The following is a 13,303-nucleotide window of genomic DNA, read 5'->3' on the forward strand; positions in this document are numbered from 1 at the left end:
CATTTGTGAATATTGGAGACAAACATTCCAAATCGAACCTGACAATGATATCGGTGTTTCTTTGTCACAAGTAATTCTCCATTTTCTTTTTTTAACAATTTTATCGATTCAACTAACCCAGTAGCTGTTTTCTGTTTCCCCTCCACTGGATATTGATATTTCTATTACGTTTTTAGTGGCGCCATTAACAAGTCTATCTGGACTGTAGGCTAGCTACGGTACTTTTGGATGTGTAATTAATCCAGACCTTTCTACTTCGGCATTACATTTTTTCTCGTAGCACATGCGACTTTTCTCTTCTGTTTTTATGCCGTATGTGGTAGCAGCGTTTCACGTAAAACTAGACTGCATGTAATTCATAATTTTAGTACTCCAATCAGGCGTCTTATTACTCAAGTATGTGATGAGTTGATAAGCAGTACTTGCTGTAATTCTTTTTTCCTCTCTTGTATCCACATATTACCACTTTGTGCTTGAGTACTAAGATTAATACTGATAGATTGTTCTATAAAACAATACATCTATATATTAAAATACAAACTTCATCATAGTATAATACTGTCTTTGTTTAATACTGAGATCAAAAAATTTTCATTTCATGTCATGTAACAGAATTTCATGAGTACTAAATAGTATTGATTTATGGGTAATAAGTGAGTATATTAAGGACTTGGTAATCAAGATGAAGGCTTCCTTGGTCAAAAAAATATTCCCATTGCTTAGATTGGAATCATGCAATTGATTGAATCCTGCCTCAATGCTTCGATATCCGCGTTTCAATCTAGTCAGCATACTTGAAGAATTATCTTATGAATGAATAAATAAATTGTTCACGAAGCCTGGAAATTACATTTTTTTTAGTACTGTAATTTGTATACTTTCAACAAGACTGGTAAAGAATCCACTGATACCATTTTTTTTTTTTTTTTTTTTTTTTTTTTTCTACGAGTAACCATGACAGCCTACTGGCCTAGTAGCCGAGGCCACCCACTCACCACCTACGCGTGGGGGTGTACTACAACACCCATTTCCAACCCTTTTTACTGATATCATACCTGAATCCATAGGCACAGTGTAAGTATCTCCGGTGGAACACCTTGCCAGTTAAGCTGACACTCTCTGCACCATTGGTACATCGGGTCTACTCGCCACTGTGTAGCCTTTCCCCGCAGAGGACTCCATATTCCAGGACGTCCACTCCTCGCCGGTTAAGCCAGCGCTCTCTGCCGAAGCATCGGATCCAGGCCAATTAGCATCCACGGAGAAGCCCCATGATTCAGGGACTCCTTGCCCGTAAGGCCGGCGATCCCTGCCGGACGCCTGGCATCGGATCCGCTAATCCCGACCTATAGCCCTAACACTGTTTCACATCCACCCAGACCCGAAGACCTGTGGGACTAAGAAAAAACCCTGGAATTACTTTGAAGGAAAATTCCACGGAAAAACCCGCCCCGAAACAGCCGGGGTTACATACGAACTTTTCTCGATGAAAACAGTTTTTAAAAAAATCTGCATTCACCGGGAATCGAACCCATGACCCCTAGAACTGCGTTGTATTAGTAACAAGCACGCTTACCACTGAGCCAACGCTGCTCCTGAATTCACTGATTTCATTATCAGACACTTTAGGAACTTTATAACTACAATCCTTGACATTACCATGACAAAATTTTACCAGAGGCACGGTTTCATACATCTTCTTGATATCATCCTTGGCTTTTTTCCTCTTTTTTGTGCAGTGGCAGTACAGGTAGCATTAGCAAATGATAATTTTTTATGCCTACATTTTATCAAATATTTATAAAATCATTTCTGCAGTTACTACTGATTATTTGTTTACATTATGACAATCACAAATGTGTTGCATTCATAACATTTTTAACCTTTTACATACTTCTGCATTACTTCTTCTGCGTAATTCAATAAATCAGTAATTTCTACAAAATAACTCATTTCGACTATTTTACCCGGTTATAACAAACTGATACCTAGTGTCAATTTTCAGTTCTATTGAAATCCGACAGATGCACCACTTATGGGTTGACACGACAAATAGTACAAAAAAAAGCAGAGTGTGGGACTTGGAGTCCCCCGGTAAGAACTAAGAACGAAGTTCTCAAATGTATGTACATGTACATGTATAATAAAAGGTTACTGTAAAATACAAGGTTTGTAAATACATGTGAGTCCCATATGTATTTCTTTTTGCGGGTTACGGTGGTATATTTAGGTCTTTTCTGTACATTTCTCATGTATGAAAGGCTCGGGAATTTTTTAAAACAATTTTTAAGGTTATTGTTGGGAAAAAAAACGAGAACTATATCCTACATATTTTTAATAATTTTTCAAATATGCTGTAATTTTTCTACAAATTTTCCACCTTGATTTTATAGAAAAATACTGAAATTTGAGGTAATGTCTTCACATAACTCAGCACCTCCTTTTTGGTGTGCCACGATGTTTTTTTCCCTTCAGGAAACCTGTTAAACTTGTTATTTTTTCTATATCTTGCTTCTTTTTAAGATATGGCATATTTTTAATATTTGAAGGTTATGTGCACGCATGACCATGGATAATTATTTCTACATTATTACTATCCTGTACTAAACGTAATATAACTTTTCCAATGATTTTCCCTCTTCACTTCGAAGGTAAATTGGAAACATCATAAATTGAGGTTATGTTTTTTCATAACTCAACGCCTCTGCTTTTGTGCGTCACTATATTACAGTTCTCCTTAAAAAACCTGTAAAACTCGTTATTTTTGCTCTATCTTGTTTCCTTTTGAAGATATGGCGTACTTTACAATATTTGGAGGTTATAACATAATATAAACACTGAGATAAATACCTGTTTAATTAATGCTGGCTATCTGCATCGATCCGACATACATGCAAAAATTATTTGTTAATGTACTTTATTAAATTAATAATATAAACTAGTGTATATAGTATTAATCTTAACTACCATATTCTATACACATGCGCGCAGGCAAACATGTACACATTTGCACAGTAAAAGTATAAAGTTCACACACACACACACACACACACACACGCGCGCGCGCACACACACACTCATCATACATGGACATTTTCATGGTTGCATGTATAATTCTGTAAACAAGTTACACTCTCATACATACGTGCATGTACATATTGTATACGAGGACACTGCACACTGTAACACACTACGACACGGCAATACGAGTATGCATAACACTAAACTTATTATCATTAATATTCAAATTTGCCACCAATTTCCTACTGGTTTTGTGATTGTGGCGCCTGAGCTTAGATGGATGGGAGTTGTGTGTATGCATGTCGGCTAAAAAAGTGCTCCCATTTGTTTATTAACAGCCGTTTGCAAAAATTTTTTGTGCATTCGATTCGTAATCAAATTCTCTTTAATTTGAATTTTTTTTTTTTTTTTTTTTTTTTTTTTCGAGACAGCGAAAATGGGAGTGCACACTTTTTTCATCCCTGCGCTATCCCCTCTGTCCCCCTCCCTACAAGTGCACGCTTTTTCCTTTCGCTTTCTGGCTGATGAGTCCCTACGCTGGCTGGCTGGCTCTCTCTCTTTGTCGCCACTGCTGCTCTGTATCCCCCCCCCCATGAAAGTGCACCTTTTTCTTACACTTTCTGGCTGATGGGTCTTCGTCCCCGACCGTCCTTATACACAGGAAATACACAGGGAGTATATATCCCATCGTAACCTGCGATAAAGAACTTCGTTCTAATAAAAAAAAGAGACTGAAAAATCCGTATGCTCAGATATTGTAACACGTTCGGACGTTAATAACGTTTATCCCACAATCATAGTTTACAGCATGAAATGCATAATTGTTTAACTAAATGACTCAACGAATCAAACCTACAAAACTCTCGTATCCGTTCGCAGTAGTTGGTGCGCAGTGAGTCTGGGCTTCAATATGAAAACCTAATGGAAGATATGAAGCGGTGGAAGATTTGAAGGGCAGGGTCACCAATGTAGAGATTTAGGTCGTCTACAGGAGAGAGAAAAAGGTGTTTCGTCCCGGGAGCAAGCCAGGACTCATCAGTAAGGCTGATGACATGCTCTCTGCCTTAGACAAGAGAGAATTGTGGACTCAGACTGACTCGAAAGTGCTTATATAGTTATGAATTGGATATTTCGCCGTTTGACGGGAGAGAATATGAGGGGCTTGGACACCTAGCGAGTAGAATCTGAAGCACGAGAGATATAAGATGCTACAGATACTTACGCCGTAATTGGGCCCATAGTAACTGGTAATAGTTTTATAATCATCCATAGTAAAACAATTATTGAAAAAAAAAAAATTAGTAACATAACAGAAAAACGTTATTCGTTTTAATAGTACAAGAGATGCTGCAGATGACGATAAAATGAAACTACTTTAATTTACATCGAAACACTTAGAGGCATAAATAATTTATCAGGATCGAAAATTTTAATTCACAGTTATTAGGATATTTATCCCTATAGTAAGAAAATCAATCGTTTAGAAAAAAAAAAAAAAAAATTATTAATCAGGAACAAAATATGGCGTAAGTTTTATTACGGTCCTCTGACTTGGTTACACTATACTAGCTTCATAGACACTATCTTTTTTTGGTGTCGAGCAGAAAAATTAATGTTGTAAAATTACGTACACTCTTTTATACATATGTACAGAAAAAAGTTATTTTTAATGTCAATTACTTAAAGCAAAAAATAGATTATGAGTTACCAAGCTTCAAAGAGCACTCTTCTGATTTTTTTGGCTAAACTGAAATTGTTTATTTTCGCGTCGCACGTACTGGTCAAGGCGTTAAAAGTAAAAGTATAGTCTTGGAGCAATAAGTTCTAGATATAACAGACTGTCAAAAGTATTCTTCGATTCGAAAATATCGTTATTGGCTATAGTAACCTAATAATACATTATTATTATATTGAGCAGCCACGGTAGCACAGTGGTTTAGACAGTGGTTCTTGTAGCTTGGAGACTTGGTACTTAATATATGCTCCCGAGTTTGAGACCCGACCTTTACTTACTTGGCTTGCACCTCTGAGAATCTACTTTCTCATGTGCGTATTTTAACTGTGGTCCGATGGTTCGGAAACCATGTAAAATAAGTTCCCTTTTGCTGTTTTAGTGATTGATGTTACAATTAAATTCGAGGCGGTTTTATTATGCCAATGACAATAGCATATACATATTTCCATAGTAACATAGTATCACAGAATTGCAGAGTTTATTAGGCACAGTTCTTAAAAATGGCTATAAAATAAATTTAAAAAATTTTATTTAAATACTAGCATCTCTATTATTTTTCGAAAACGGCAACAGCAACAAAATCAGCTTTTGTGCAACACATTATGTTGTATTTAATTTTGTGAACATATCATATGGCTATATATGCTAGCTTCATGAGGTCCCTACGATCAGCAAACTCAGCATAGATAACGTACTGTAGCTAAGAGAAAAATGGCGTCACATTTATAAAAATGTACTATCTGTAATCTCCTGACGTGAGCGTAATGGTTATGTTGTCACATAAGTAAGTCCATATTATCGTATACTGTCGTCACTTATAGTAATAGTATACCAGTGGCACCATTTTTCTCTTAGCTACATTACACCATCTATGCTAAGTTTGCTGATCGTAAGGACCGTTTAATAAGTAGTAATAGTAAAGTGTGCCCACGGGCACAAAATTGCACTTTGCGCACTTAGTAATAAAAATACTATACGCGACTCGGGCACCAACATACAACAACCGCACCCTTCGAGCGCTCATATTTGTACTTTGTGCCCTAGTGACGTCATACACCATTTCAATCTATTAAAAAATTTCATACTTTTATGATCGATCACAGCTCTAAATTTTATATTCTTGTAGACCTCAAATGAGTACTTTACATCATACTTAGTAAATATTATTAAATTTAGCAAGAAACTAACTAACGTAGCGTCGATTTTGTAAATTTTTAGTGTGGATCCTGTCATGCAGTTTACCACACAAACTGCCAGAACGCTAGTCAATCTTGTCAAAAATGTGAGCGTATACAAAAGCGAATGGATTTGTCATAAATACGTGGAATGCTGACACGGAACTTTTTTTCAGAGAGTGATGAATTGATTCATCGAATTACAAATAAAAAAATGACTTGGAAGATGAATTCAAATCAACAGATGTATTTATTCGCTCTGCACAGGATTTTAAACGAGCCCTACCTGAATGAAAAAAACGGTGAAATACTTACCAGCACAACGCAGTCTCTCACAAGACTGTTACTATTTATTCTTTTCTTTCAACAGTATCTTTGGGATACCATACACGATAACTGTATTCAGTACTAAGCATTACTTTATAATAAAAGATGCATTTTTTACAACTTCATAGCGAAATAAAATGTTAGTAGTTGTTGCAACACCTTGGCCCGTCACAACAAACCCCCACCACCTACGTAGGAACTTTCCATGATGAGCAAAGACGAGGCATACGGAGTAGGGGACATGACTCAACCACGGTTAGGTCCCCTCCCAACTTAAAGCGTGGAGAGAGGGCTCCCCCACTTTTGAGTTACTAGAGGGGTTAAAAATTCTCCCTCTCATTCAGTATGAGTATTCTTTTTACAATATTAATAGGTTTCTCCAATATAAAGGGTCCAAAATATTTTTTAATTTTTTTCGTGACATCAAAATAAAATGTGATTTATAAGAATGTGGTGTGAATTTTAGGTAAGTAACAACAAAGGTACATACGTTTATTCATTTATTTTAGAATTCAAAGTCTCTACAAGTGCAATTGTATAAAATGACGCAATATTGTATATAAAATCGCATACACATTCTTTTGTTAAATATTCGCATTTCGTCGTATTTGTAGACACGACTTTTTCATACACACATTCTAAATCTGAATCATTTATATCTCTTACAATTTTCTCTACAATATCGGTTCTATAATAATCGATTTGCGCTTCATACATGTAACTACCCTTTTCTGAAATATAATCTACAAATTTCTGCACAACAGTAGGCATCAAATCCGACAAATAACTCAATACACGTAAATTATAATCAATGCATTTGACAATAAATTCGCTTAAATGATCAAAGGTCACCTTTTTTAGAACTAAACTACGACGATATGGCTTCGCGACACTACCACTTACACCTTGTTTTCGTCCTTCTTCAAGCTCAATAGCCTTGTCGTTATAACTTACAGTAAACTTTAGAGACCAGTTAGAGCCATAAATTTTGATGTCCTGCAAATTGCTGTCGTCCGTGGTAGAATACTTTTCAATGTCTGTAAACGCCAATTTAAATTCATTCCAATCCATAATTTTGAAAGAGATCCCTTCGAAATCTGTGCCTAATAGACGAACTACAGGTTCCCAATCGTTGTCAAGTAATTTCTTATATTCCAGATCAACTACGACTTTTTTGCCAACTGATTTATTCAACCCATAAAGCTTGCAAAAAATCTGCGGAGGTGACTGTTGATACTGTTTTGCGCTTGAGAGATCGATTGCTACCGACGCCCCAATCTTCTTTTTCGGGAACTCAATTTTTCTGATTAATTGTATTGACGATATGACGAACAGGCAGAGACTAACGACTAATCCAACTTTTTTATATTAGTTGTAGTTCGAAAGAGACAGTGTGAAAAACGTTTGGAGGTGGTAAGTCACGTTTCAGCATGAAAAATTGCGTCAACAGCACATTCAGAATAACGTTAAGTAAAACAAGTATGATCGTGTATCGCGTGCGGATAAAAAAACGCTGCGTCTGAAATTTTTTACAAACTATAAACATTAGGATCGCAAAACGCTGACATCGTTTATTTCTTAAATTCATAATAATGTAACATTAGTATATGTCATTAGATGTTCAAGAATGCGAAAAGTACAAGTATATTTATGGATAAACTTATATCAAAGACATTTTACTGCAACTTTTTTGTAAACATTTTACCAGACAACCGCTGCCGCCTAACACCGAGCTTCTCAAATTTTTTTGCTACATCTCAATGACATAAAACGTCTGGCAATTTCGTCATTCTTTTTTGAATTAGCGGAAAAATTGTCGAGAAATTTTTGAAAACCTAAACCGTTGCTCATGTAAAACAAAAACATCAAACAAAACTGACCACATACGTTCGAAGATATGCTTTGTAACTGTTTAACATTCCAACACAGTTTCTTACAATTTTTACGAAATCGATTAATGTGCTGCGGTACATAAGGTTGAATACCATAGCTATCGAAATATAAATCATTGGAATGTGCATCAACGTATATAGCAACCCAATGCATACCTGGTTTTGTCTGATCGTCAGTGTTAATGACGAGTGCTGTCGGTTTCGTCCACACCCGTGGGATCTGATCGGCTAGGAACACACTGGTGGTATGCGTTGTGATTTGCGAGAGGATCTGCAGTAACTGTAGGCGGTCCATTACGTTCGCAGAGCCAAGATTTCAATTTATGAGCATTATTTAAGGCACACCGATATTTTTGATGATTTGGTTTTAATGCGTGATGCATACAATACACTACCGATGATGCATCTTTTAAAAGTGGGCAGTCAATATCGTTTTCTAAATTTTTTACTTGACAAAGAGCTATTTTATGTAAATCGTACCAATTTTCGCAACCTCTGACGTGAATTTTTTTCGCACTTCTTCCAACATCATTCAAAATTTAAAAAATTCCTTTTAAAGGTACTTCATCCTCAAAGAAATCAAGTCCATGATGATGTCGGGACAACCAAATATTTTGTCATTGCGCCTTCTTACTCAATTTTTGCAAACGACAAGGAGGTGTCACTACCCAATGTGCGGAAAAGACATTGTTCAAAGCAACGATAGCAACTTCTTTCGGCACCGTTACGTCTTTTTACACCTTAAAATACTGAACGTGGACTACGAGCTCCATTGCAATTTATGGATGATTGAGCGTACCAGCAGCAATTAACCCGAGAGACGATTGGCGTGTCCGAGTAGTGAATAAAAGTATAATATATGTAGTTAGTGGCGCCATCTAACCTCTAAAGTCGACCATAATTTGACGTGGCGCATCGATTTCGAGAATATTCTCGTACTCGGTATACACTCTACAATTAACAGTCGAAGTTAGAGCGTCGGCAAATCAAACGTCCAATCTAACACTGCCGTATTTAATTAGGTTTTAATGAGAACATTCGTTGGCCGATAAATCCGGTGTTAAATCGGAAGCAAAGAGACGGTAACCGTTGGGATAAGATTCGCGATCTATGTGGCTTCTTTCATTGAAAAAGTCAACGCCTGTGCCTGAAAACAAAGTATGATAAGCATCTACATATAAATTATTCGTTTTAAAGTCTGGCTGTAATGGTTTGGAAGGAACTTGAACAGCGTCAATGTACAAACAAAGGAAATTTATATTGAAACGATAAAAATTGAAAGGATTCATAGTACGATTGCCATTATAAGCTTGATTTTTAACGAAACCGATGATTATCCGCTTAGGTAACTGGCCCAAACTAATATTATCTAAAGTTTCGCCATGAATACCACTATGCATCGTCACAGCTTTTACTTCGACACTCGTAAGCGAATATTTTTCTGTACTCTTTGACAGAGCTTTGGTATGGGCTACTAAAACAGATGGGCTTATTTTAACGCGTCTTACTAGAAGATTTGCTTTTTCTATACGAACGGAAACCAAGTTTGAAGTGTCTATGAGACAAAATGCATGGCGAGATCTTACTAATCGCATTCTCACCTCGACGCCATTGATGAGTAATTTTTCCTGATTGCATACATCGCAATAAAGATGACCAATCAGATCAATCGATTTTTTTGCTGGTAGTAGTGTACGTCGCTTGACGAGGCCCGTGTTGGCATCCAACACATCGTCCATCTTTGTCGCCGTGTCGTTGCACCATAATGCACTCGTTAAATGGGATGATTTTGTCGCAGGACTGTAATTCAATTAAGTTTTCAAATACGCTCTGTAAGCGTACGCGTTGTTAGAAGGTAATACAGGTTTCTGATTGAAAAACACATCGACTTGATTGAACAATGAATGCATAAAATTATTGATTGGTCCCGTCTTTGGGATTTTAGATGCTACGTCAGTATTTAATTCTTCGTCTTCATTGACGGCCAACTCGACACGAAGACTGAGCATCGTGTGTGCGAGATCGATGTATTCGTCATTATTACCTGGTACGACAAATTCGATCGGTAAATCATCTGTGAGCGATGATATCGGCTTGTATTGAATCCAGTGCGATCCCTCGATAGTTGTTTGAGTGGGTGGAGTATCAAACAAAAGAAGCTCAGACTTTAAATACTCGCATGAGTGACTGTGTAGAAAAGCCATTTTAAAAAAATTTAACTTTAAAAGATATCTCTTGCAGTTCTTTGTCCCTTATTCTTTTTTCTTTTTATTGTTCTCTTTTTTTTCTTTTTATCTTGTTTACGCGTTTTCTTAGTTTTTTTCTTTTTACTCTTACGCCGACCATGCCTTGACTGCACAGTTCTACGAAGCAAATGCAACTGAAATGGTTCGTCGAATCGTCCAAGTTTGTATCCCGAATCTTTCATAAGCTTGTTCAATTTTTCCTCGGCTTTTCTCTTTAGCGCATTACCAGACTCCATCACACGAGTGCGGAATGTCTCTTTAAAAGGTATATTTTTAGCGGTGACGTCAGACATAATGTTCATACCTGCACGAACAGCTTCTTTGCCAACAGCTTTGGCACTTCGTTTAATAACTGGTAAAACTCGTCGAAATACTCCAGCAAGAAACGATCCGATACCTCCGTGCCCTCGTTGATAGGGGGTCCCAACGTAAATGCACCCAACACCTCCTCCACTGTTTCCAAAAATTGTGGTCAGACTTCTACTACCACTACCACCACCACTTTGTGTAATAAAGGAGTCCTCGTAGGGATCCATAATTTTTAATCGATTCGTTTAAAGTGAAGCGTTACCATCAGCGTCCCAAAGTCAAATGGTATGGGGGTACCAATCGAGTCCCTTATATTGATTTCGATGTTGTGAAAGGAGTTAAACAATAATGGTATGTACATAGGTGGTGAGAAAATTTTATTTTTGACACAACCGTCCACGTAACCTTGAAAATCCAACGACACCGCCCGCAACAAACGCGATTGAACGTCTCCTACAATGTATGGTTCACAGATGTCGCTGTTAATCATGAGAATTGACGGTAAAACATTGCCGAGATTTGCTAGATAAATGGATCAAATTTCATTATTTTCTAAGAAAAGACTCGTTGCACTTTCAAAGCCCAAGATCTTACGTAATTTTTCGGACAATAGTAAATAGCGATACATGTATTCACTGCGCGCTGTTTCGGAACAGACTAACTTAGCCACTACGTAAATGCCTCTTTCCAAACTGAAAACCACGTGATCTCGTGTGGTATCGAAACTATTGATTTCTTGTATCATTTCTTTGATATTTGTGTATAGACCGGGTCGTATGTAATTATCTACATGAATCACAAAACGTTCAGTGTGTACATTATTGTGTAGTCGTGGTATACATTTTACGGTAATTTTTTTTCCGTTATCTTTTATCGCATGTTGAAACTTCAATGGTAATTAAATCTCTGTTATAGCAACACTCAATTGACCTTGCAGACTTATTTGCTGAGGTGATCTTGTCACGTCGTGTGCAGTAGTATTATCAGGAAAATACTGCATGCTACTGTTGCTAGGCAACATAACGTGAAATTCGTCCTTCATTTTGTTAAGAAATAAGGAAAATAATACACATATGTATTTATATCTATATAAGTAAGATCATTGGTATTTATATGTAGTCGTTTATTCACTTGTATAGTTGTATTGTAAGCTCGACGAAGGAATGTGGTGGTGGTATAGCTATAGTAGAAGAAAGGGTAGAGTATATCATATCAGTTCGGTAGGGCAGTGCCGATCATCAGATACCGATCTGAGTTCGGTTAGCGAGGTCGCCCTTTCTTGCGTGCGATATTAGAAAGACAGTGTGCTGCGAATTATCCTTTGTACTGTATGTATTTTATTAAATAAACCTGTACTTAATTATTATTTTATAAAAAAATAATTGAGTTCAAGTCAATTATTTGAGAACTACCTATAACCCTGTTCATTGTTCATTTAATTTTACTTTTGAAAGTTAACAATTCAGAAGTGGGATAAGCCAAAAAGAATGTTTTGTAGTTTGAAAGCGACTAAGCAAAATATGATTATTTAATGAGCAATTTAGACGAGTTTGATTATTTTGTTGAACATCAACTATTGGAAGTTCTTAAGCAGAGTATGATGGCGGAAGACTATGGTGCAGCCTTAACCGAAATCGAACGTCAAAAACAGCGGCGCCAGGAAGAACGTGAAACTTTCGAGAAGAAAATAAACGAGTTGCAAGCACAAATATTACAGTTACAAGCCGCACAACAGGGTCCTTAGGTGCCTGCAGACTTGACCTTAGCTTTGTAAGGAATTGAAATAGTCATGCAGAGATAAATGGCGGTGTTCGAGCAGATGCAGGGAGGAGGTGGAAATAATTCACAGCTTTTAACTATGGCAGGTGGGCATGATGCCGTTAGAAAGTTCAACGGTAATGAAGGACCAGAGCAGTCAAGATCTTGGATAAATGAGCTGAATAACGCTAAAATTCTACATGGATGGTCTGATGCAGCAACTTTGGGTATTGCTAAAGCACATCTGAAGAATGGCGCATGGAAGTGGCTTGCGTCAAGATCAGAAACTGTTCGTACTTTAGAAGAATTTAAAAACGTGTTTGTTGCAACATTTACATACGCACGCACACGAAGTGAAAAGCTGAAGTCAATGAGTGTCCGCGTGCAAGAGCAGCATGAGAAACTACAAGACTACTTGCTGGATAAAATTTGGCTGTGCACCGGATTGGAATTCTCTGTTAAGGAAATTTCTGAGGAAGTGGCAGCTGGCTTGTGGTCAAAAGAACTTGCACAATATCTGCTTAGTAAAGAATATACATCAACAGACGAAATGCTTCAAGATTTGGTAAAAATTGATAAAATTTGTGAAAATCGTCGAGATTGAGCAGCAGAGCGTCGTCAGTTAAGTCGAAGTGGTAAATCATCGAGCCAGGTACCAATTCTACGAAATGGAACAACTACAATTACGTCAACGTGGTCAGTGATAACGGATTCTCGGAAAAGAAGCGGAGCTGTAATGGACGCCGAAAATCGAGGTTTGAGTAAATGTTTCAATTGTAAGCAATTAAGGCATATTTCTCGTAATTGTTCTGAATCGCGGAAAGAGATAACTTGTTATAA

The 13,303-nt window shown here is 37.1% G+C and overlaps 1 protein-coding gene across 3 annotated transcripts in view; it reads left to right on the top strand.

Annotated features, from left to right (window-relative positions):
• Plekhm1 (Pleckstrin homology and RUN domain containing M1) overlaps nucleotides 1–13,303 on the top strand; it is a 205,133-nt gene that overhangs the window by 122,998 nt on the left and 68,832 nt on the right. For 2 of the 3 annotated variants that reach the window (XM_014353268.2, XM_014353269.2), the window contains one exon: nucleotides 5,975–6,162. The exons of the other annotated variant lie outside the window; for it this stretch is intronic. In XM_014353268.2, coding sequence (XP_014208754.2) covers nucleotides 5,975–6,073 — 99 coding nt within the window. In that variant the 3' untranslated portion in view covers nucleotides 6,074–6,162. Of the gene's footprint in view, nucleotides 1–5,974; nucleotides 6,163–13,303 lie in introns of those variants that run through there. 3 annotated transcript variants of the gene reach the window in all.

This window comes from Copidosoma floridanum, unplaced genomic scaffold (genome assembly GCF_036245765.1).
Source record: "Copidosoma floridanum isolate Cflo_tuat_1 unplaced genomic scaffold, Cflo_Japanese_pri ptg000034l, whole genome shotgun sequence".
In the NCBI taxonomy this organism is placed as follows: Eukaryota; Metazoa; Arthropoda; class Insecta; order Hymenoptera; family Encyrtidae; genus Copidosoma; species Copidosoma floridanum.